The 25,916-nt window shown below is 43.2% G+C and overlaps 3 protein-coding genes and 2 long non-coding RNA genes across 6 annotated transcripts; all 5 read right to left on the reverse strand.

The window, feature by feature from the left end:
- Positions 1-957: 957 nt before the first annotated feature.
- On the reverse strand, positions 958-2,588 carry LOC111255646 (uncharacterized). Its single transcript, NM_001356980.1, has one exon. The coding sequence runs from the start codon at positions 1,998-2,000 to the stop codon at positions 1,755-1,757; it is 246 nt and encodes an 81-aa protein (NP_001343909.1). The 5' UTR covers positions 2,001-2,588; the 3' UTR covers positions 958-1,754.
- Positions 2,589-5,268: 2,680 nt separating this feature from the next.
- Positions 5,269-11,473, reverse strand: LOC109939347 (uncharacterized). 2 transcript variants are annotated; one of them, XR_002264569.3, is made up of 6 exons: positions 10,484-11,473; positions 9,468-9,873; positions 9,280-9,368; positions 5,970-9,186; positions 5,675-5,857; positions 5,269-5,516 (listed from the first exon to the last, which is right to left on the reverse strand). It is a non-coding gene; the product is annotated as an uncharacterized lncRNA (long non-coding RNA). The 2 variants fall into 2 exon arrangements; XR_002749066.2 differs by having other exon boundaries at positions 9,280-9,873.
- A 1,560-nt stretch (positions 11,474-13,033) lies between these two features.
- On the reverse strand, positions 13,034-13,895 carry LOC103634638 (uncharacterized). Its single transcript, XR_556828.3, has 3 exons — positions 13,804-13,895; positions 13,536-13,638; positions 13,034-13,143 (listed from the first exon to the last, which is right to left on the reverse strand). It is a non-coding gene; the product is annotated as an uncharacterized lncRNA (long non-coding RNA).
- A 1,633-nt stretch (positions 13,896-15,528) lies between these two features.
- On the reverse strand, positions 15,529-16,926 carry LOC109941563 (uncharacterized). Its single transcript, XM_020542659.1, has 4 exons — positions 16,797-16,926; positions 16,586-16,692; positions 15,987-16,120; positions 15,529-15,878 (listed from the first exon to the last, which is right to left on the reverse strand). Exons 1-4 carry the CDS (start codon positions 16,816-16,818, stop codon positions 15,812-15,814), a joined length of 330 nt encoding a protein of 109 aa, XP_020398248.1. The 5' UTR covers positions 16,819-16,926; the 3' UTR covers positions 15,529-15,811.
- Positions 16,927-18,113: 1,187 nt separating this feature from the next.
- LOC103636678 (glutathionyl-hydroquinone reductase YqjG) lies at positions 18,114-19,617 on the reverse strand. The gene is made up of 4 exons (XM_023300809.1): positions 19,408-19,617; positions 19,115-19,291; positions 18,849-18,979; positions 18,114-18,264 (listed from the first exon to the last, which is right to left on the reverse strand). The coding sequence occupies exons 1-4, from the start codon at positions 19,615-19,617 to the stop codon at positions 18,114-18,116; spliced, it is 669 nt and encodes a 222-aa protein (XP_023156577.1).
- Positions 19,618-25,916: the final 6,299 nt, after the last annotated feature.

Genomic DNA, 25,916 nt, shown 5'->3' on the forward strand with positions numbered 1-25,916 from the left:
TTAAAAATGTAGTGCTAAATTTTAACACCAAGAACCACATAGGCCCTTAGTTGGAGCGTTATTATAAATTGTAGTATAAAAATATAGAAACCAAATTTTATCCCTCCACTTAATGAATTGAAGAAAAGCTTATATTTGAACTTTGGAAAATGGAGTATCAAATTTTACTATAAATTATAGTATAAAAATATAGAGACCAATTTTTATCCCTCCAAGCTTATATTTCAACTTTGAAAATGATGGAATATCAAATTTTACACTAAATAGCCTACTTTATTAAGTGCACTCTAATTCCTCCGAAATGAAGGGTCCAACGGCCCTTTACACATGCATCAACATTCAGGAGCCTTAACTTATGAGAATAATTTTTAGGTATTAATGCTATATCTCCAGCACCTCCCATATCCATTACCTATCTCACTCATATTTCAAACTCCACTGAGTATATGCATATGCATAATCTACTAAAAATAGAATACAATGATGGCCAATATGGTCTAAAATTTGAGGCACCAATCAAGGCCGTGTTCAGTTGCATGTGCATTAGAGAAGATTGAAGAAAATTAAATTCTTTTCTATTCAATTTTGACTAGCCTCAAATTCTCTTCAATCCACTCCTAACCACCCTAAGAGCTTGTTTGATTTGAGGGTAATTCCAAAAAGAATTCGAGTTTAAAAACTAGTCCTAATAGAAATGCAGAACTCGCCCATTCTACCGTTTCAATCTGTAAACACTGTAATCTACATAATAGGTGCTTATATAATCCATAAGCTAGGCCTAAACCCATAATCTATATTACATTTCAGTAAGGGCTAGACATATAGATTATTACAATCCATAAGCCCTTACCAGTATATAGATTATCATAATCTATATAGCTAGCCCTTATCATAATCCATCTATATATCTAACCCAAACTAGCGCTTACTGAAAATCCTCCCTACAGCACAATGAATTTCCAGAATATCATACAAATTAAACTAGGAAACTTTGTAACAAAAAAAACAATCATCAGATACACCTCCATGTATTTCTAGGGGAGAATGTTTCTCAAACCCTTCTAACTTCTAAATGAGTTGAACTGCCAAAAATTAGGTTGTCCAATTGTATGTACAGTGCCATAAAAAATGCAAGGAATGAGCAGCAGAAACACCTGGGCTAAAACAACGTCAGCAGGGCGGAGTAACCAACCAGATCGCATATTTGGCACAAAATCTTCAACCCACGTAACGAATCAGTTCCATCAGCACAGTCGTCCATCAGCCCAGCCACGATTGACGTGCTCCGTGGTAGAAGATTTCACATGATGACATGATGAATAGTAGAATCACTGCGATTTTGCAACCCTCCACAAGTCCAACAATTGCAATGGCTTAACTAACAAACATGCCAAAAGCTTACAAGGACCAAATATCCCAATTGACATGATAAATACAAATGAAATGCCACGACATAATCAGATTGGAGTTGTTGAAAATAAAATATACAACGAAATAAAGACGCAGCGCCATCTTAAGTGCGACATAAAATTTCACTTAGGACATCAGTAACGCTTGTTTCACTGAGTTCATGGGAGTCTGAAATTGTTGAACTATTAAATTCAACACAGCTGGGCAAAGTGGACGTCGAATGTCATTATTCATGGGGGTTTAACGGTTTCTTTGAATGTGCAGAGAGAGAACATAAGGATACAAGTGTGGCGTCAGAGATGAGAAAAGAAACTTAATTGTTACAGTAAATTAACGATTGTACCTTAAGAATCTCGTTGTAGCTCCATGTTTGTTTTTGTTGTAGATCTCCGTGTTAGATGCAGAAATCCGAAGCGTGTAGGTGAGCTGAGATCGCAAACCACGCAAAGACCAATGCACATAGGGACACGGAACACCACGAGGGAGGAGAACCCGGGGCCAAAAAACAATCCCCCGTGCGATCTCCACCCCCAGGACACAAAAATATCTTCTTTTATTACCGTGGCCTGCCATGCGAGCGCACCCACCATGGCAAAGGCCTCTATAGCATGTCACGTCTTATACATGTTGCACCTTACCTCGCCTCTTCAAGTCGGCGCATCTCTTAGATCTAATAATTATCGAAATTCATCCAATAATTATCAGCGCAGCAGATTCATCATCCCGAGTGGAGCAGGGCAGAGAAGATCCCGATCCCACCGCCGACTTCAGCCATCATCGCTTCAGACGCGCTCCGAAAGGAACCCTAATAGCCTTGCGATTTCGCTAGCTCTAGAACCTGAAGCAAAACAACGCGGCAGATCAGCCCAACACAACAACAAAATCTTGCGGTCAGAGACTAACCGGTGCCGATCCAACTCGTCATACACGCGGATTTGTTGTACCTCCCGTGCTCAGATCCACAGCCTCCCAGCTCGATTCAAGCCGTAAGACGAAGAATCCGGCATTCAGATCTAAGCCTGCGCAACATGAAGCAAACTGATTTGTCGCTAAATCGAAACAAAGTAGCTCACCGAGGGCGCGCGAGGTAACGAGTCAAGGAGCCCGGCAATCCTGGATCTGGAGGGGAGAAGGTTGCGTGGAGGAGGGGAACGCCTCGAACAACATCTTGTTGGTTTAACGAATAATAATTGGCGGAAGCAAAGGTATTTATGGTCCCGTTGGCCGAAGCGGACAGCGGAGATGAGGCGGTTCGGTTTGGACGGCTGGGATGGAGATAACGTGTCGTGATATCATTGGCTGTAAACTGGGTCAGACCGTGTTGTTAGCCTACTAAGCGGAATTAGCGTCATGGCATGCGTCATGGTTAGTTTTGGATCCTTTGTGGGCGGAAGAGAAGAGAGGACGTTTGTGGCATAATTAGCTGGTTCGCATCCTCCGTGAAATTTTTTACTTTAACCATGGCAAAAGGTTATGTAGTCTGTGGTAAGCAAAACTGTTGGATAACAATAACATGATATCACTCTATATATATCTATTTTGTCTATACAAAAAGGTCGCTTTGTACCCTGTACAATATACCATATAATGTATCTATTTTTTCTAGTTTTTTTTTCTTCATCATATTAGGAGAGTTTTTCCATATTAAACTTTATGTCTCCTTTTTCTCACCTATGATTCTAACCATTGGTATCCAAAGCTAAGGTTAAACACACAAAAAATTTTATTCACCGAAGCCGCTGCTCGCCACCGGTTCTGGGCCCCAATAGATCTCCACAGCGGAAGACACCGCTGTCAGTTCATCCTCTCGTCGTTGCTTCATCCATCTCCATTTTAGCTTATGCTTTATCTGTAACATCCTGAATTAGAAGGTATAATTTTTTCGATATCCACCAAATTCAGGTGTTATTTTAAATATACGTGTGTTGTCTCTTGCTGAAGCACAGTTTTTTGGTTTGCCAAAATGGTCTCGTGGTATTTTGGTTTGGAAAAAGGAAAATACTAATGAATTTGGATTAAAACGACAAGATCTAATATATATATATATAGAGAAAGAAAACAAATTATTTTTACCTATAGATGGCCAATAAGCGTGAGGCCCGCGAGCCCGGCACGAAGCCCGCTGTTTGGGCCTAGTCCGAGCCCGGCACGGCCCGGTTTTATACGGGCCCGGACCGGCCCGGCACGAATAAGCGGGCTCGGCTCGGACAGGAAACTAGGCACGGTCCGTTTACCTCTAAGCCCGTTAAGCTCATTTTTTTTGCACTAAAATGTGCCTACCGGTCCGCTTAGACCATTTTTCGACCCGCTTTTTTTACTAAACGGGTCGGACCGGGCTCGGATAGGAAATCGAGCCCACAGACTTAGACGACCCGACCCGGTTTTCTAACTGTGTCTGATGGGTCGGGCCTAAAATGGGCCGAGCTTTACCGGCCCGGGCCGAGCGACCCGTTTTGCCATCTCTATTCTTACCCCATCAGACTGCCTCTGCCCACGCGCGCCTAGCCTGCCGCGCTGCAATCATCTTCACCATCTCTGAAATCTCCTCTCTCGCTCTCCCCAGTTGCGGCCTGTGCCGTCATCTCTGAAACCGTCACCACAATCTGCTCGAGTGCGTGCGTGCATAAAGGAAAACCTCCTCCTCCCTTCCCTCAACCTTGCTGCGCACCCTCGTCACCCCCATGTCGTGCTCGCCGTCATCCGTAAGAATGTCCGGTGTCCGGGCCACGTCGCGAGGTAATAATGTCCGGTGTTCCCAGCTTGCTTTGTTCTTGTTTCCTCTCCGCCGCACTGCATCAATGGTTGTCCTCCCGTCATCCGCTCCATCGGCCGACGCGGCCAACCCGGCTCTACGTGACCAGGCAAGGCCGTGGCCGAGTCCCGTCGCGCCCAGCCGCTCCCAGCCCCCGCGCCGGCCAGACAGTAGGCCATGGCGGCGCAGCAACCACGGCTCACCGGAGCACTGCATAGCTGCATTTTATTTTTACTAGGTGTGTGCCCGTGCGTTGCCACGGAAGTAAAATATTAGTGTAAAACATAGATACGGGACGATAAACATCACTATGTTACGTAAAATCCGTGTAGCATAATATCACTGTAACACTAAATATTACAATGGTACATCCAAAGGAGAAGTATGAAAAGAAGCGGTGAGAGAGAGTGTGTGTATTACAATGGTACATCCAAAGGAGAAGTATGAAAAGAAGCGGTGAGAGAGTGTGTGTGAAATAGGGACTTATGCACTTGCAACCTTCAGTGTTTGGTCTGGTGTATGTCAAGCTTGTTCTGTATTGTTATTGTTCTACAAAACAAGAAAATCGTTACAGCTTCTTGCACGACAGCATGCCTCGGTAGAGCGTAATCACATAGATCTTTTTTTCACACAAAACTAACTGTCTCTAAGGGCTTGTTTAGGATTAAAGGTAATGGAGTAGATTGAGGGGGCTAGAATCCCTCACTACTTAATTTTGAACTAGTAGTGTGCCCGTGCTTTGCTACGGTTTCATTTATACAGCGTAAACTACAAAGATGTGTGCATCCTATTTATTAAAGCCAACAACCATGTTTCAAATATACATTTGTGCAAAAATTTATTATAGGAAGCGATCGGGTGGTGGTGCTTGGTAGTTGAGATATACACGAGACATTTATTAAGAAAAATAAAGAATGGTCTTTTTATCTTGTGTATACGCATTCTTCTACTTTCTTTATCATTAGAAACAAAGAGAAAAAGATTCTAACACAATTTCTATTACATAGTTAAGCCTAGCGCGTGCGGGCAGTGGCCACACACAAAGCACGTACACAATAATTATATAAAAAACGAACAATATTTATTCTTTGTTAATAACCAATGCATAACTAAACTCGGGATATTTTGGATTAAAAACTTAGTCATAAAAACATTGATTGTGTTGCAATATACTGAACATCTTTGTGTAGTAAACAGGAGTGAGACAATTTCTATATATGTTGTTTAAGAAAAGTAATAGATAAATCAGCACAACACCGGTGGCTTTGCCGATGTAGGCCTCAACATCTTCATCTGATACTTCAGCAGCCTCAACCTCTGGTGCATGCTGACCAACTTCCATCGCCCGACTCATCTGACAAAACACATCACAAATTATAGATAAAATCATTCGATGATGGGCATCCCATGCAGACATAGTGATCAGTCATCTTATCATCATCATGTCAGTCTCGCTACAAATTAAATTAATAATAGTGGGAGAGGGGGCAATGTCATCCATCGTATACAGACCCAAAAAAACAATGCTGTCGCCTGTCATCAAGCCAAGCCCACCAAATCTTCTTAATCTGTCAATCATGGGTCACACCACACCACATTATAGACATCTCAATATATTCCAACTTCAGCTGCTATGTTCTCATCACATAATTTTTCTTTTCACTCGAGCTTCACATATCACAGAAGAGAATGAACCTAATCACATCAACAAACAAAGAAAAAGGAATGTCGGTTATAAAATTGTTTGTGCACCACTACATAGAACACCAACTCTTTGTACTCGCAAAAAAATCAATGGCATGCAAACCTGGTAATTTCTACCATCAGCTCGCCACATATAGAACATGAGCTACTACTTCCGAGGCACGACAGGAGGGAGCTGCTGGAGGCCTCCTGAGGGGCTGGCTCGATCGATTCAGAACGCCTAATCTTCGGTTGAGTAAAAGCAAAAAGGAATTCCTTGAAGGTCACCATTCCATTATTGTCTCAATTCATCTCTGCGTTCACCAAAGGAGTAAATATCCTGGCAGATATATAAACAGGTAATAACCATGATTGGACTGGAGTAATAATAACCAATACATAACTAAACTCGGAATATTTTGGATTAAAAACTTAGTCATAAAAACATTTATTGTGTTGCAATACACTTAACATCTTTGTGTAGTAAACAGGAGTGGGACAATTTCTATATATGTTGTTTAAGAAAAGTAATAGATAAATCAGCACACCACCGGTGGCTTTGCCGATGTAGGCCTCAACATCTTCATCTGATGCTTCAGCAGCCTCGACCTCTGGTGCATGTTGACCAACTTCCATCGCCCGACTCATCTCACAAAACACATCGCAAATTATAGATAAAATCATTCGATGATGAGCATCCCATGTTGACATGGCGATCCGTCATCTTATCATCATCATGTCAGTCTCGCTACAAATTAAATTAATAATAGCGGGAGAGGGGGCGATGTCATCCATAGAGACCTGAAGAGCAGCACACATAAGGCGAAAGCACTGCTGCCATCGTGTACAGACACAAAAAAACAATGTTGTCATCAAGCCAAGCCCACCAAATCTTCTTAATTTATGTCAATCATGGGTCACACCACACCACATTATAGTCATCTCAACGGACTGAGGTTGATGGTTCAAATGAGTCCAATGACTTTGAGCCTGGTTCACTTAACACAACAAACCAGCTCATATGCCAATGGCTATCTTTCACAATGCGACCAATTCACTGCACAGGTTGAGCCCATTGCTTCTACTGTGCCTTACATGGTTGGGAGGTTCTCCAGGATTCCAATTCGACAATAGATCAAGTAATAAAACGATACAGTTTTTATATGTTTCTGATGCTACTAATTTGTGGTTGCAGTGGTAGCCACAAAAGAGATTGGCCTGGATCAGGATCTTTCTATGGAAATCTTGATTCAGGTGGTGAATGCGGGGTACCAGCTCAGAATATGTTCTACGTGCCAGCAGAAAACCGTGAGCAGTTCTGGTATGAAATAAAACATGAAGCTACTGCTTATATACGTGGTCAAATACAAAGATATTTCTGGTTCAACTAAAATAAATAATAGACAGGCAAAAGAGGACATTAACAACCTTTTATGGTGTTTGATGAAGCTGAGATGGCTGAAATTTCACTACTCATGACACCTGCAAAAAAGTCAAAAACAAATACTTATGGCAGTTAACAAATACAGCATTGAAGCTATTTGTTGATGGAGCTGAGCTGTGCATCACTGTCCATCTAGAAAGTTACAGTATTTTCCAACCTTTTTTCTGTAAGAAGCTCTCATTGAACATCAGCTTATAATTCTAGGTACTCAACGGACTACGGGATGTTCCGTTTCTGCGTAAGCCAATACCGAGTTGGACTGGAGGCCAGGAACGGAGCAGTACAGGTTCATCGAGCACTGCCTGTCATTTGTTGATCGGCAGAAACAACCATGGCTTATCTTCCTCGCGCACCGTGTCCTGGGTTACTCGTCAGCCACCTTCTACACCGACGAAGGAACGACTGAGGAGCCCATGGGCCACGAGTGCCTTCAGCCACTCTGGTAGAAGTACAAGGTCGATATCGCTATGTACGGTTTCAATAAATTATATAAAAATGAACACCACATATTAATTATTATAATCTAACTCAAAATCTCAAATTCTTACACAATACGAACCAAACCGGCAATTTCCTCTAGACATGCAAAAATTAAGGTCCAGTCCCAACTGCTTCTTGAAAGTTGATCACACCGGGATGGAGATGGACAGGGAGACAAAAGATAAGGGTTGAAGCTGAGATCAAGAAGGGGGAAGACGGAGCTAAAGAGAACTGAGATCATGGCGAAAAACGCACATGCAGGTCGCTATGTTTTTTGCGAGGAAGTTGAAACAGAGCAGTGGAAAGAATGGTGGCAGTTCGTCTAACTTAAGTGGACACTATTACCAAGAAAGGCGAGAATGTTTAGTGTCAACACAACATCCTGATAAGTGATAAATGGTTATAATTTTGCAAAAAAAAGTTCCTAGAATTTGTTATATGACAAAGCAAAAATTCTCGTCTAGAGCACATAGGCCGACAACACTTAAACTACTCAGATGCTATCCTGACTGTTACAAGGCCTTAATGATGTTATTACATTGCACAGGGAATCTGGATTCCTATATATCATAACATATTTGTTGTTGTATATGCAATTATTATGCATTCCAGTTTTAGTTTGGAGTTGCAAAACGGATTCAGTTACAGGTGTGCTTGTTCAATTATATAGAAAAAATGTCTGTACCAGAAGTAACATACGGAATTTTTTATACCTATAAAGCTGCTATAGAATAATATGTATTTGTATATTACTTTTTCTAACTCCACATAAACATACTCTCCAGAATTAGTTTTAGAAATAATGTGACTATGCTCAAGAACCATGCATACAAGATAATCTAGCAGTAGCATGTGAAATTCTCATTATAGTAGTAGTTCGACCATAATGATTCTTTCTGTTTTGTGCTAGTATACATCAAAGCTGAAATGTACATCAAGGGCTAACTACAACTTGATGAAATGTACTTCAAGAGGTAACTATGATATATGACAAAGAAAAATCTACCGTACAAACAGTAAAGGCATTGGATATCTTTTATTCTAGATGCTTCTTATCTACAGAGAGTAAGGATTTAGGATGTTCATTCTTTTCAGAAAAAGTTGTTGTTACCAGAAAAAAATGTACACAGTGAGCACGTGATTTTAGCTTACATTCTGTAGGCTTAGGAATATATTTCGCAAGCCGATACTACCTTTCCATTGACGAACCATGTTGGAAACCTTCAAGACCAGAAGCGGCACATTCTGCAGTCCTTTACTTTCCATTACCAACTCAATTTGGGAAATATTCCACATAGTCTAGAATTTTTGTAGCTTCACCACCAAACATATAAACATCTGGTTAGATTGAAAAGTGGTTCTGACCTTTTTGTGTTGTACTTCCAATATCTTCAGAAACTCTCCTAGTTGCTCGGAACTACCAAAATACAGTATATGGTAGTAGAATTCAGTTGATATGTTATCACATAACATATGGAGAAAAAATACATGTCAGTTTATTATAAAGCACCTCTCCTCCAAACGGATAGTTCGCACTGGTAGAAATTTTAGAAGGAAAAACAACGCGGAGCAGACGGAGAGCAAGAGCGCTCTGCCCACCTGTGCCAGTCCAAAGAAACCAACAAAATCAGCAGGTCTTTGTGAGTCCCATGGGTAATGAGAAGTGGTAAGCACGAGGCAGCGATCGGTTGATCTGACCCAAGTTGATGCTTCTGTTGATTGCGCCTAAGAACTTGGAGCCACCGAGAGAGAACATGTTGGACTTCAAAAGCGGCTCGTTGGCACTGGACGAGTACATGATTCCAGCTCCGAAGTGAGGGCTCTGCAACGTGGTTTGTTAGCCCCGCTCCCGGAAGAAGATTTGACAGCATTTGTTTAAGCGGCATAACATTTAAGGGGATACACGTCCTTGCCTGCTCCGGCAGAGCTAGACGACGACGTTGTCGGGCAGGCTCTCCCAGCAGTCTCACACACGATGCCATACAATGAGCAGAATGTAATGTCTAGCTCCTCGAGCTGAGGGAAGCAATTAACTGCCTCTGCAAAACCTTGATTAGTGACGTAATGGCACAGGCAGAGATGGAGGCTCTTCAATGAGGGGGCCCTGCATCAGAGTTGGTAAATCTGGATGAGCTTGTTTTTAGTCAATCCAAATAATCAGGTCTCAGACCCAAGCTAATTTCTAAGATCATAACATGCAGCGTAAAAAATTGTGCTACAAAAGTTGCCAAAAATGGTTACAAGCCAGTTCTTAAATCAATCAATAATAACATACCGAAAACTATCTAAAACCTATTTAGAAGGCAAAATTCAACACGCATACTGTCTTAGGTGACACTGTACAGTTAGTCTATGTATGCCATCTTGCTAAAGGATTGCGAGGATAACGAACCACACTAAAACACCACTAACAGAGGTAAGCATTATCTCAGCATAAATGAGAAATCAAACTTGCTAAAGTTGGTAACTGTTGTAAACCAAAAGCCGATGCAGCAGCACAAACAGATGATAGGTTTGTCAGTTCAATTTGTGGAACATGAAGCAAACAGTTGCACCCAGTAAACACTAAACAAACAAAAAAGATCAGTTCTGACTACGAAGTCATTTACAGGCATTGGCTTACACCAACACTAAACGACACGAGTAATTTCAAGTAGAAGAAAGAAAGTAACCACTGATGATAGTAAAAATTTGGCAGCAGACAACTCAATTACACGATGATCTTTTCCTTTGACGGTGTGGAGGACGCGGAGAGGTGCGAGGTGCCGAGGATCCACACGTCCTCGAGCTCCATGAAGTTTAGCGGCCACCACGCCGGGACAGGGCCAAACTGCCGCCACCACGCCGGGACAGGGCCAAACTGCCGCCACGATACGCGTACAAGCGCACCGGACTCGACCAGACCCGCCAGCGAGGGGTTCCCTGCGGCGGCGGCGGCACCCCAACCAACTCGTAGATTCTAATCGTCTGCAACAATCAAACGCAAAAATACGTATACCACCATAGAAAATAAGCTTGAGCTAATACCTCTGGAGAAAGCCCTTCTGGAGTCAGCCCCTTCTGTGAGCTCCAAATCCAAATCGCTGGAGTCGGCTTTGAAGTCCTCATCGTCTTACGCAGCGAACGAGCGTCTGCCGCCCCTCTTGAACTTCTTCTTCGGCTGCTAGATGTCCCACTCCATGAGCCGGCGCGGCGCTGGCTCGCGAAGGTCGGCAAGGATCGCGTCGCCGCACAGCACGGAGCGGGGTTGCGGGGTGGGGACTCCATGGAGCGTCCACACCATGCAGATCGGTCTTCCAGGGAGATATTGGGAGCGGCAGATCGGGGGGAGGGGGAGTAAATCGCGCATACGTACAGAGACTCCATGGAAGGCGTCCACGCGATGCAGAGATTGGGAGCGACAAATCGGGTACTTCATGTAGGTGAGGCAGATCGGGGGAGTGGATCACGCGGATCGACATTCCAGGGAGAGATTTGGGAGCGGCAGATCGAATACTTCCATGGAGGTGAGACAGATCGGGGGGAGTGGATTGCGCGGACGTCATTGCTAGAAGTGGAGATCACGGCGAGGAGAGGCGGGTCCACGTGCGGGCGAGGGGGGAGGGGCGGGCGAGATTTCTGCGGCGGGACGACAGTCGGGGAAGATGGGGCGGCGCGATGTGCGGGAGCGGGGGCACGACAACTGTGGACGCCCTCCTTGCTGTCTTATAGAGTAGTAATAGATAGTGAAGGATTATAGCCTCCTCAATCCCCTCCCTTACCCTTTGTCCCAAACAAGCCCTAAAGTCGTATTTTGTGCAGGTAGATTGCCCTTCTTTTCCTGTACCGTATACCTAATCGCCTTCATTTTCCTACGAGCAAAATGACAGGATGGTGTGCTGCTCCTGCTAGAGACCAGATCAAAGGTAAAAAGGAATAGAAGTCGACAAAATGGAAGGGTGCACCGATTTCAGTTGTTCCACTTTAGAGTCAAGTCCTTTCTTGAGACCCTGGAGTTCCTGTAAGCAACACAATTCAATTCACCGGTGGTATGGGGTGTTCATTACTACAAGCACAGCCTTGAATTTCCAAGGTGAGTGAAAAAGGGCAGAGCAGAGAACTCACATTCTGGCATGTCTTGACCTGCGTCTCTACATTGGAGCGCCAGTTCTGCACCTCCTAAAGCAGAGGTCCGCCATTCACATCTCATCAACATCTGATATTTTGGAAATTACAGAATAAGTATACGACCCTAAAAGAAACCAATTTCAAGTAGTCATTACAAAAAACAAGAATGACATAATAAAATCCCATAAAGAAAAGTTCATGTGAAGCAACTTATCTCTAAATGCCACCCACAAACCTTTTGTTCCCAGTATGCTGAGACTACTACTGATCAAGTACACGAAGAAGATGGGACATGGAAATTCAATTCCCATGCTGGAGAAGGTACTGTGTGTATAAGTGTGCAGCTATGGTGGATGCTGAAATATAGTTAGAAAGCAGAAAACCTAGCTAAAGGGAATTATACTCATCTATTTGAAATTTTTTAACAGGGAATTATACTGTTGGAATTAAAGCAGATTTAAACCCCAAACTTGAACAGAGCATATGCTACTTGAAAGAATGATCAAACCAGAATTGTAACTGTCTTTGTGGTTCCTGCAGTGGTTTCAGTCAACAATGAAGTGGATTCAGATCCACCGCCTGTAGATGTTATTATTTCCTCTGATGTGACAGTTGAGGTAGATATATTGTTTCGCCGTCTTGGCCCAATACAAGTCCATGAAGACAGTTGCAGTGCTGGTCTTGTCCATGCTGCCTGTGCTACACTGCGAGCTCTCCTCATTAAAACCTGACCATAAGAATATTATCACTGGAAGCCATGGACAATGCAGCAGGTGTTTAAAACTCAAATACAACTAAGCTTCCTGAAGATGGTGTAACAAATGAAGCTTTGAAAGTAACATGTGTCCCAGTAGATACAGGTCTTAAGATGGCGCCAGCACCAGCTACTCTTGCTTTAGCATTTGCCATAAATGGAAGCCGGGATCCCAAGGCTGACGCAGAACGATAAAAAGTGCTTAGGATTCTGGTTTGTTCAATTTGGTGGCGGAAATCATTTAGCCAAGCTGACGCTGTAACCTGTTACGAAGGGTTGTCATCATCTCATGTTCTTACAAAAGAAGTACAGTCAATGCGTGTGCACTAACAAATTTCTAAAAAGCACACTTTATAATATGGGATTAACAAAGTCAGGAATATCAGTAAGAAACCTCTGAACCAAGATCGTCTACTAACGCAGCAGAAAATGTTGGAACCAGATCAGCTCCGTTGATGACTGTAGTGATAAAATGCACTCCTGACTCTGCCAGTTTCCATGTCATACATGCAGCTGCAGAACAAAACATTTTCTAAGAAAATATATACTCCTTAATATTTCTACATAGTTAAATGGAATTTAAGCTTATCAAAGATTCTAGTATGATAGAAACATTGAACTTAGGTTGCAAAACGTATAACAGTTCCAATCATAATATCAGCTAAGGACTTAACTACTGTGTACTAACATTTGGATTTTATGAATAGAGTTCCAGAACCAATCACAAGTTCACAAGCAGTATGTACTATCTACTATACCAACCTGCCCCTGTGAGTATAAAAACATAAGACAAGCAAGTATATATGGTAATGAAAAGAGAGAGAAAATGCCATGCACACATCGTTTTCATGGTTTGATTGAGAAATTAAGGTTCTAAAAGAGAAAAAAAAGCATAGCATAGAAACCTGGAGCAAATGCCAGACAAGTAGTAGAGGCAAACTCCTTCTGTTCCCTCAGAACGTATGTCAACAGAGCAGCTGTACCACCTCCCAGTGAATGTCCAACAACCTAAATAGATTTGCTAATTGCCATGAACACCCATCAATTGCAACACTTTGAAAGAAACATGTAAACATAGTTATGATGCATCATAAGTCATAAAAAGGTTATGCTGTAGCAATGCTCATACTCTAGCATCAAAGAGAAAGAAAATGGCTATGAAATAACTCAAACCTTTATTTTGAAGTCTGGGTACATCTGCAATGCTTGTGCCAGACAAGGCCCTGAGAGCTTTGCAATCCACCTAGCAGCGGCAACCATCCCAATGGGTCTCCGCAGCGGCAACCATCCCAATGGGTCTCCGAGCTGTAGCAATGCTCGTACTTCTCCGCACGACCGCTGGTTCGTCCCGTGGGTCTCCGCGCGCGGGGGCGGGGCTGATTGGGCCGCTGCGGAGCGGGATTCTCCGTCCGCGTCCCCTACACGTTGAGGTTCCATGGCAAGACCAATGAACATCTAGTATTCGAATGGTAATGGCCTAAGACACCAATTTATCATATTAACCTCAGATGCATAACGTCAAGGATGTGAGTTCATACAGTACATTTCTAGCTCAAAGAATTATTCTCTACATTACTTTTATGGAAAGACATAAGTTAGGTTAGGTTAGTTATCTAGTCAGTTCGTATTAGGAAAATCTAGAGGTCAGTTTCCTAGTTCCCTAAGTTAGCTAGATGACCTCTCTTATAAACGCAGCCGAGTCTTTGTTTAGGGATCAACCAAGAACAAATCAAAGTTCTCAAAAGACCAGCATGGTCAAAGCCTGCTGCCACAGAAACAACCCCTGGTTGATGAGGGAACCTATCGCTATTATCAATCATAACAATATTGAATGTCTAATAGCAATAGGAAACTTTATCTATCTTATATATCAGTTTCCTATTTGCATAAGTTCTGCTGACACCTGTGATGGTTGTAGTTTTTTACCCCTTACTTTTAGGTGCAACAATCAGTGCTAAAAGACATATAGCATACCTTGCCACACTGAGCAAAAAAAGATTCGACTTCCTCCAGTTTTACATTGTAAGGAAGCGGTGATGCAGCAACTGTCCTAGAGTCCACTTGCTCTATAACCTCATCTGGCTTCAACAACTCCTTAGACCTACCAACTTTCTTCCCTGTGGCAAAGACAATACTGAACCTTAATACAGGATATAAGCACCAAGTTACTGATGTATACAACATTCCAACTAAAGTGAGTATTTTTTTCATTTGAACCGTGCAGAAAATGTCCATATTAGTATGCGACCAGGTGATTCAGTGATAGTTATAATGTAAGGTCGAACATTCATCAGAATTCAGGAAAGGGCCATTGTTCTGACATTGCTGAAAATGGAAATGGAACATTGCCATATTCTGCTGAATGAAATTAAGCTTCTACACCATCTTAATTCAAAAATCAATTTTAACTAAATACTACTACACGATTTTTGCATAACACGTATGGACGAAAAGATAGAGATAACGAGCTTACCATCCTCTGATACGCGGAGCGCTGTGGAATGGCGCAAGATGTCGGCAACGCAAGTACGGTCTCCTCTGGCACTGTTTCTGGTTTCGCATCCCCTTCGAGACCTAGGTGTGACCTCATCCACGAGAAGGAACATATGAGAGCCAAGCTCACCACTAACCAATCAGCCCCGCACCCAAAAAGGAGATAGCCATGAATTAGCACCATGAATTAGCACCTGGAAAAATCTCAGAGAAAATTTTAAAAACATCAAAATCACCATGAATGAAATGCTCACCAGTGTTTTTCGCGGTGGAGATGAACTGGATGCTTCGCCTCGCGATGACGTAGTTGCCATGTTGCTGCTACGCGATCCAAACGAAACCCAGCCAGGGATGAGGAACCGAGACTGCAATAGAAATCAAGCGTGATGGCGCTAAAGAAGGTGAAGAAGCACCAGCCTTCTCCATATACAGACATTCCCTTCCATACACAAGCTACAAACTCTACAGTCCTGAAAAAAAAAACGGTGCCCAGCCACCCAGGAGAAAATCACAAACTCATGATCAGATATACAGGAAAGGACAGTCATGATCTAAAGCTAAATCCTTGCAAAGAAACATGATGGATTCCATGTACATACCTCTTCGTATGTGTCGCCACTAACTATACTTTGTTCAGCCCCATCTGAAACATTTTTTGCATTAGGGTCTTGTACTCCTGGCTTCTTGACTACTCATCAATCTCTCTGGCTCGCATCACAGGCAAAGGGTGTGAAAGCTCTCTGGTTTGTGCGTTCCTGCAACATGTAAAGAGATTGAGAAAGAAATGTCATACAACACAAACACATATGCATTTCCACAACAATAATATCGTGAATCATGGTTCAAGTGATAACAGTTCTGACCGGATGTACCACCCAACTGGGTTCGATGCAGCCTTGTCGTACGAACGAGCTTGCTCCAGGAAGGCATCCACATTTAGCTTGTCGGCAAGAGATGGGCATCCTCCAGCCAATTTCATCAGAACAGAGATGACTACCTCTTGACAATCAAGAATAAGTATCAAGTGATGACAGACTTGTAGGATAAGCATTACAACACACAACAAGGCGTTCCTATTTTCAGACAGCCAAGAACAGAGATGACCACCTCAGGACAATCAGGAGTTTAGTATTAGGTGATGATACCAACTTGTAGAGTAAGCATGTATCCATTATATGTTAAAACTACAAGCTGCAGCTCTAATTCATCAAAATTGGAGAACAGCTGTTCTTTCTATGAACTAAAGATTGTTACTTGGAAGATGAATTGAAAACTACACAAACCTCTACTTTTTCTTGGAGTCATATATAATTTGTGGCCAGACCATGAAAAAAATCCACTTCTAGAGCAAAAGCAAAGACAAAAAAATAGCGCTATTTATTCTGCTAGTTCTTATGTTCAATACAAATCAATCTTATATTTAAAAATCGAGGTAGTTTCAGAGTTAAGGCAGTAAAGGTACCTTCGGGTCTTGCACCACAAGAAGAGCTGCCCTGTCACAAGTCAGCTCTGCAGCTCGTAGCCATCTATATAGCTGCTCTTCCAGAAAGCCAGTAACCATGCCGAAACCTGATAAAAGTGCATGTACTTACCATGAGATGTAGTTCAAATGAAGTGTATTTAGGTACATAGCCCATCAATCTAATGAGATTTCAAGTAGTCAGATGGTCTACCAGGGACAGTGTATGCTCCCATTGTGAGTATATTGGCAAAAGTGAGCCAAACACCATGATCGCACTTGAGGTGACCCAGCTCATGAGCCAAAACAGCCTAATTGAAACAAATCCAATATGATGAGTAATCAATGCATTCATGCAGTAGGTAAGCAAATAATAATTCTTGTTTTGATTGTTCATCTAGGCAATACCAGCCGATGAGTTTGTTTAGAGTAAACAACAGTATGCAATTCCCTTGGAGTAAGCAACTCCACAAGGCTTGTGTGAACGACAATGAATGGTTTTTTGCTGTTGATTGCTAAGGTGTAGGCATTTGGAACCGGATTCTGCCTTATGTACAAGTCAGGAGCTTCAGTGTTCAAGAGCTGCAAACATATAAGAAAACGATATACAACATCAAAGAGCCAACTATGTCCATACATTCCAATCTATATCAGAACAGAACTCTTAAGTCCTAAACCAATAAGTGCCTAAGAGCATCTCCAACAACAAACTCTAAAATAGAGTCCTAAAATTTGAAATAGGACCATATTTAGAATGTTTAGGGTCTCAAAAGAAATGTTTACTCCAATAGTCAGGCCTTAAATAATGCTATTTAGGAAATAAATCATGATATTAGGAAATAAATGGTTGGAGATTAAGTGGAAATGAGGATAGGGCTCCAGTATATGGGTACTATATTTAGGACCCGAGAGACCGAGCCCTATAACCATTTGATGAAATTTTATAAAATAGGGCCGCTGTTGGAAGAATGTTTTATGGTTTTGAGCCCTATATTTAAAATAGGACCATGTTTAGAGCCTCTCTTGGAGATGCTCTAACAATCAAATAGGTCGCAACTCCTAATGCAGTGGTCCAACAGTCATATCGAATGTACCAAAATAGCATAACAAATGAGCACCTATAGTTAGTGAAATGAGCTTAGTCTGTTTTGTTAGTTTTATTTAAAATTATGAGAAAATAGTAGTGTTAAGTTGTATGTGTTCAGAATTTCTAGTATAACTGAAAATCTGGAAAAAAATCCAATAGTGAAGAATCTCAGACTAAGTGTCTTTATATTTCACATGCCAAGTAGGTTAAAAAAACAAAATAATTTAACATTTAGTTTTTACAAATCGCTTCACACTTACAGTGGGATCGAGACCTTTGAGATCTAGATAGTGATCGTCCTGTGTTCTTTCGTTCATGTACCTACCACTACATCTATGAAAGCACAAATTTATTTCTTTTTAGTTTTTCATACAATGTTGCTAAGGACAACCAAGAGCATATATCAAAGGATAAAGAAACAAATAATGAACCTAGTTCTTGTTCTCATGCACATTTCTTGTGGCGTTTTTTGATTCTCCTCGCATAAACTATTGAAATTTCTCGACCACCAATGACTTGATGATTCATCTCGCGCTTGGCAACTGTAGCATCCTCAAGGTAGCGAAATTTGACAAATCCAAAAGCACTTAGTTCCCTGTAAAATTGACCAGTTCAACCAAGGATTAAGACGGAAAGAAGTCATTGTCATTCAACAAATATACTCTGTGTTCCAACAGATGGTTGTTCATTCCAATCCCAATTTAAGAAAGAACCGGTAAATACACTTAAAAACCTATTTATCAAAAAACAGGGAACATATACAACAAAACCATGCCATGATATTAAATGGGATTCTTTTTATTGCCAAAAGAACCAGAATTTTTATGAGATAATTTCAAGCCATGTGAAGTCTTAAAATAACTTATACGAAATCTTAAACCATCACTAATATGTAATATGTTGAATTAAGGGGATGATAATGTTTAATAGATAGAAAGCACAAACAGAAGAGCAACTAACCTGTAAGGATAATATTAAGAAGATCCATATTCCATCAAAACTATGAAATATGTGCCAAAATGAGCATATCTCCACAAAATTAACGTTTTCCATCGAATAAACATCACCTGCAGATTCATTCTCCTGGATGATGACCAGAATATGGCTAGGGCTTGATTGTATAGATGGCTTGATGCTTAGTTCTTTCCTGCAAAATTGGATATTTAGATAAACATACACAATAGGAACAGAAATAAGAACTCGTCCAGCCCGGGGTTCCTGGCGATGCCGTTGAACTCGGCGTTGAGCATCCGGATGATCTCGGAGCTCTCGTTGTTCACCACCGTCTTCAGCTGCTTGTCCCACAGCACCTGAAACGCAATGGAACACTGGAATCAGCTCGGCTGTTGGGCTACTCTGCACTTCTGCGTGCTGGAAAGGAGGAGGGGGGGAATCAGATTCGCTGTTTGTTTGGTGGATTTGGAGTGACGGGATTGGAGGCTCACGGGGATGGTTGGCTTCCCGGCGTAGTTGGAGCTGGCAATCTCGTAGAGCTCCCTCACGCTCCAGGCGCCGTTGAGAGGGTTGGGCTCGGCGCCGGGCTCCTCGTCGGCGACGGCGGGGAACACCCAGCCCAGATGCTCGTCGCTCTCCTTGGTCCGCTCGAAGATGGGCTTCATGACCTACGGTTCCGATGCAGCGCATCACGGGGAACTGGAATCAATCCACTGCCGAGCGAACCCCCGATCCGGCTTGCCGGCTCGCGATGGTGAGGGCGAGGCTAGGGTTACCGACGTACCGTGACGCCGATGGCGTGGTCGAGGCCCTTGAGCTTGAGGAAGGCGAGGCACCGGGATGCCCAGGGGCACGCGTACGAGACGTAGAGGTGGTACCGCCCTGCCACGGTGGGGAACCGCCCGTCCCTAGAAACGGAGCTCCGGAAGGTGGATGGCGACCGGTCGAAGTCGCCCGTGTAGGTGACCTCGTCCAGCGCCGACCGCGCAATCATCTGACGCGCGCGCATGAGTCCATGAACATAGCAAGCGTCAATCAAGAGTCCATGACGGCAGCATCTCGGTGTCGTGGGAGGGGATACGAGGGCAGAGCGACGGCGATGGACTCGTGAGCCTAGAAAAGTCCCTTGCCACGGATCGCATGACCCCGCTGCTCCCGCGGAGGACTCGGGTGGCCTAGGGTTCGGGAGAGGATCCCAGCGCCGCGCGAGGTCGATCTTGCGTGCGAAGGCGGTGACTCGCTTCTCCCCATGGCGCGGCGGATGGCAACCTATGCCATCCTGTAGAGGTTGACGATGCGGTCGAGGTCTATGTGGCTGCGCATGTCGACGCGGCGCCAAAGCGTGGGCCCGTCGCTTGCGACGCAACCTCAGGAATGACGCAGAGGATAGCAGAGACATGGCGGTGGACAGTGTAGATGCGGCCGAATGGAAGAGTCGAGGCACGGATGGAGGGGGCTGCGGAGCCGCGCAGCGTGAGGCAACGCACGAGGACTGCCGGGCACATGACTTTCTTGGCGAACTGGCGAGCGGAGGAGGATGGGAGAGATGAGAATTGGGAGGCGGGCGGCGGCAGAGGGGAATTGCCAAGGCGGGGCGTGGGGGTAACGGTGGAACGGACGGTGCAGATCGACCGAGTAGAAACAAACGGCTCAGATTGGCTGAAGGCAGAACCAGGGGAGGCAGCCTACCCCTTAGAGCCTTAATAGGTAGTATAGATTTTTCCCGGCCGGTGAAGCCTCGTTCGCAACGTAGAGCATGCACTCCCGTCTTGCGCACTATCATCAGCTCGAGCTCCAGCCTCCAGCTGCTAAAACCAAGCATGCGAGACCCAGGCCTATTTGCTTCAGCTTTTTCTAACTAGTTTTTCTGAAAATCTAGCTATGGAGAGAATCTGGCTGTAGAGAGAATCTAAGTATTATTACGATTACATATGGAGGAAGATAAAGTTGTTCATAGGACTCAAGTGACGGATTCCTACTATTACAACGACTCAACCGATTATGTGTTTATGTTGATTTTGGATGGTTTTTGCCCGTACGAATTTTATAGAAACTGACTAAAAAGCTGAGCGTTTGGCAGTCCGCAGCAGCTTTTGGTGGCCAGAAGCTGTCAGAAGCGGAAACAAACAGGCCCCCAATCGGCCAGGCCCTTCCTCTGTGTGTCTGTCATCGTGCAAAGGCTAGGACAGGAAACTGCCTGTGGGCCCCACCTGCATGGCTATTTTCACTCCCACGATTCCCTTGTCGGGAAAAAAGTTCTTTACATACTGGATGTAAAGAATCCCTTTTACAGTCCCTCACATATACTAGCTGCTGGTTAAGGATGTAAATGGTCGGTAAAATTCGGTAAATTCCCGGTACCGTTTACCAGATTTTTCCGACCGTTTTCATATTTTTCGGGATATACGGAAAATGGGACGAAAACGAGATGTGTTATTACGAAAACGGTACGGTAAACGGTGAGACATATTTACCGTCCGTTTTTGGAATTCTCAGGAAAATCCGGTATTTTCCCGTATTTTAACCGTATTTTTCCGGTCCACAAAAAAAACAAAGGAGGTAAGAACTATACTCGTTAGGGTTTAGAGATTAGGGTTTTAGATGTCATAGAAGATATATCAAGTGATCCAGACGACATGCCACATGATTTCTAGTTTATGTATCGTGTGTTTAAGACCTATATACTATATGGTTAAAACTTTAATGAACATGTATGATCATTTATGTGTGGTCATGACTATGTATTGTATATTTGTGTGGTTGAGACTTGTATGTGAATGTGAATGAACAATCGTGTTTTAAGACTTATGTGTTGTGTGAGTGTATGACCAATTATATGTGGACAAGATTGTGTTTTGTGTACTTTTGTGAATGAGACTTGTATGTGGATGTGAATGAACATCTGTGTGGTTAGGATTTGTTTATTGTGAGCTTTTCCGATTACAGTTACCGTTTCCCGATCAATTTTGAGCTATTTTGCTCGGATTTATCCGTTTTCGATATACCGGAATTTACCGGCCGTTATCCGTTTCCGACTTTCCCGTTTACCGATTCCGACCGAAGAAAAATTTATACGGGTGAAAACGGTGAGAGGTTTTTTCCGACCGTTACCGGCCGTTTTCATCCTTACTGCTGGTCCATATAAATAGAAAAAAACAAATTACTAAAGGGTTTTTTATAAATTTTGATCTGTGTTTGTGGGCCTCCGCGTGGTGGATATGAGGGACGGTAAAAGATAACGTTTACATCCGGTATGTACAGAATTTTCTTCCCCTTGTCGTGTGTTTGAGGAAACTGTTGTGACTCCCATTGCATGCACCATGCAAATCCAAAGCTGCTGAGTGCTAAGAATTGGGCCGGATCGGGCCAGCCCGGCCCAAGCCCATCGTGTTTCGTGCCAAACGGGTTCGGGCCATGAAAACCCAAAAAAATTTAGGTCATACCGTGTCAGTCCAAAGTGTAAAAACAGTGGCCCAGTCTGGCCCTAAATCACGTCGTGCTTTCGTTGGGCCGTGCCGACCCAAGCCCAGCCCATCTTTGCGGGTCGTGCCGGAGGCCCGACGGGTCGGAATTTGAGGCCCGACCTAGGCCCGCGTTCGGGTCGTGCTAGCCCGGCACATATTATTTCGTGTCGGGTCTTGCTTTGGGCTCCTATTTTCGGGCCGTGCTCGTGCTAGCCCGAAAAACCCGACCCATATTCCCAGCACTATGTATGCGCCACGATTTCACGAAATGCAAAACCGCCCCATACATTCCTCTACGGATCTTCTGCGCAGGCGGCATTTGTATTTGTGGCCATCCGTGTGGCCGATTTTACAGCCAATGAAAACGTGTCATGTCATCGTTAATCCGCAATATACTAATTGTGCGATATATTTTGTGGTAGATGCTTGATTGATTCCGTTCTTGTTGCGTTATTTTTTAATAATATCATGTACATGTTAAAAATATTATTTGTCATGGCACAAGTTTTAATTAATTATTTATTTATCTAATGGCTATTAAAATGACAATTTAATTAAAACTAAGTTATGATTATAACTTTCAAATTTACGCTTTTTATAAATATATGTTGATGTGATTAATACCAATTCAAAAGTTTCAGAATAAATACTTACTTAGTATAAACACGAAATGTGCTAGTGATTCTCGCATGTCGCGCGTGAGGATCGCGTGCGTAGCCACACGTTGTCCGCGCGCTAAGTTATGTATGTCCGCGCGTCGTCGCGCACGTGCCGTTCGCGCGCTATCGCGCTGCTCGCGTGTTGCCGCGTGCGCCATTTCGTGTGTCATCCGTGCGCTGTTTGCACGTCATTGTCGTTTGTTCTCGCGTTCGTGTCACGTGTTGGTCTCGCGTTCGTCCGCGTCATTTGCACATGGTCACACAAGTTGTCGTGCGCGCAATCTGTGTGCTCCTTCGCGCGTGTCGCGTGCGCTGTTCGCTCGTGATGTGCTTGTCGTCGCGCTGTTCGCGCGTGTCGCGCACGTTGTTTTCACGTGTAGCGCGCATTGCCATGCGTTTTTCACGCGTATCGCGCACTGTCCGCGCCTGATATTAAACTGTTCGATTATAATCACTCGTGTCAATTGATTAGCTATTTGTTTAATCGTACACTGTTAAATTAGTAAGTTAGTCAAAGCTAAGTAGTAGTTTTAATTTATATTTGATATGATAATGTCAATTCATATAATTATAATTATGCCGAACTAATATTCTAATTAATACTTGTTTAACGTAAACGCGATAACTTCTCTACCGTAGCTCCGACAGTCGCGTCTCTTTTCCCCGCGTGACCGTAGTAGCGTTCTTTTATGTGCACTATTCATAGGTGTATTCTAATAAACCAACCAAGATTGATGAAGCTTTGTAGAATGTTGATTGGATCAATGTCATGCACGAAGAACTCAATAATTTAACAAGAATTCAAGTTTGGTATTTGCCATGTGTTGTGGTGGGCTGTCGTGGCCGCGCGAGGTGGGTCGAGATCAAAGGATTGGGCCCAGGCATGATTTTCTTTTTCTTTTTCTTTCCTGTTTTCTTTTATTCTTATTTTTAGATTTCAAATTTTGAATTCAAATTTAGTTGTGAGTTTCACCTTTAGTCTAAATGCACAAATTCAAATACTAGTATAAAAAGAATATATTTATGTATATATTTATTTTCTTTATATTTGTATGGTATTTTCCTTTTTTCCTTTCTATATGTTATTTCAGAATTCTAATTTGGGCACTAATATATTTTTTATTAATATTACTATTATTAAATGCATAAACACGTAAACTCTAGCATGATGCATAGGTTATTTATGTGTCATTTGTTAATTATTCACTTTTAAATATGGTTATTCGCATGTTCCAATAAGTAGAGGGCAAAACATATAAGAAGATCAATTCTCTTCTCAATATTTACAAATTGGGTATTACAATCTACGTAGTAGTAGTTCGTGTGATGCGGTAGATCATTGGTAATCACTACCAGAAACAACCTCTTTGCCGAGTGTCTGAAGCACTCGTGAAAGTTGCCTAGAGGGGGGTGAATAGGCAAGTTAAAACTTTTTCAACAAAAACTAGAAGCGAACTGGGTAAAACTGAATTGATCTCGAAATTCACCCAGTTAACTTTGGAAATGAGATGTTCTAGTTGATCCACAGGGTTTAAAGTAGTAGATCTGAGAAGGACACTTCTCAAAATCCACACACCAAAAATATATAAACAAATCTTCCACGCAATGGTGAGAGAACGAAGAACACGAATAAGCATAATGAACAAGAACACAAAAGACACAAGATTTATCCCGAGGTTCGGTCACACCACTAAGGTGCCCTACCTCCTCGTTGAGGCGCCCACAAAGAGCCGGGTCTCTTTCAACCCTAATCCTCCCTTTGCCGACCACAAAGGTCAAGCTCACACACTAATCTTTGCTCAAATGAGCGGGTAATACAAACTTTCTTGTGGTCTTCCACAAGATTTGGAGACTCACAAGAGACACCTAGTCGTCTAGGAGCTAGAAGCTCCAAGAGTAATGAATCCACAAAGAACTCGATGTAGTACCAAAGCTCGAATGAAGAAAAGCAAGAGAGATGTGGAGATGAAGCACAAAAACCGCAGCTCTCAAACTCACTCAAAGATTTCTCTCCAAAGATTTGAAATGAGAGAGGCAAGAGATGTGTGAGAGAGAGTGGGAGGTGTTCTTCAAGTTAGAAATGGAGTTTGGGTCGTGCTCTTGTGTGTGGGGAGAGAGGTAGGAGTGAGTATATATAGGTGGAGCTCAAAACTAGCCGTTGGGCAGATTTTTTCTGTTTGAGACCGGTTGAACCACCCCTGGCAGGTCAGGCAGACTGTCTGCCAGTCTGACTGTCAGACTGACCTGCAGACTGGTCAAGTTGACCAAGACCGGTTGAACCGCCCCTAAGACCGGTTCAACCACCTGGGGCAGGCTGACAGACAGTCTGCCAGTCAGACTGGCAGACTGCAGGTCAGACCGCAAAAACAGGTCCTGACACCGGTTGAACCGCGCCTAGGGCCGGTTCAACCGCTAGGGGTCAGACTGGCAGTCAGTCTGCCAGTCAGGAGGTCAGACCGGTCAGGTGACCCTGACACCGGTTGAACCTCCCCTAGGACCGGTTCAACCGGTTTTGACCAGTGAGGTCCGGGGAAAATACCCCGGCTGAACTTTCCCTGGACACCGGTTGAACCTCTCTGGACCCCGATTGAACTTGCCCTGGACCCCGGTTGAACCTGTCTGGACCCCAGTTGAACTTGAAGTTCAGCTGGAGTTGAGAAAGCTAAACTCAGCTGAAGTTCAGCTCAGCTGCAGCTGAAGAAGCTCAACTCAGCTGAAGTTCAGCTCAGCTGCATTTGAAGAAGTTTAGCTGCTTTTCAACAAGAACACTCTAGGTTTCTCAAACCTAACCGCGGTCAACCATAGAACGTTCAAGAGATTTTTGGTTTTCAAAAATAGCTTTTGAATATAGAGGCTTGAGCTTTGGCAAAACACTAACATTCCTTTTGGATCCCCCTTTATAGTACGACGATTCTTATACTCAAATTTAATAAAATTAATTAAGTAAACTCCTTGAGTCATTAGTGTCTCATGTGTGATTTCTCCATGGCGTTGCTTCATAAGGATCACAAACATCTTTGTCTCACCTTTTGAAGCAAACACAAATCAAACCCTATGACTTGTACCATATCACCATATATGAGATCAAATCATGGCTTCAAGTCATCTTACTGATGCATCAACATGTTATAACTCTTCGTAGCTGATTAGTTCATCGACTTAGTGCAAGT

The sequence above is a fragment of the Zea mays genome, chromosome 8 (genome assembly GCF_902167145.1).
Source record: "Zea mays cultivar B73 chromosome 8, Zm-B73-REFERENCE-NAM-5.0, whole genome shotgun sequence".
Taxonomy (NCBI): domain Eukaryota; kingdom Viridiplantae; phylum Streptophyta; class Magnoliopsida; order Poales; family Poaceae; genus Zea; species Zea mays.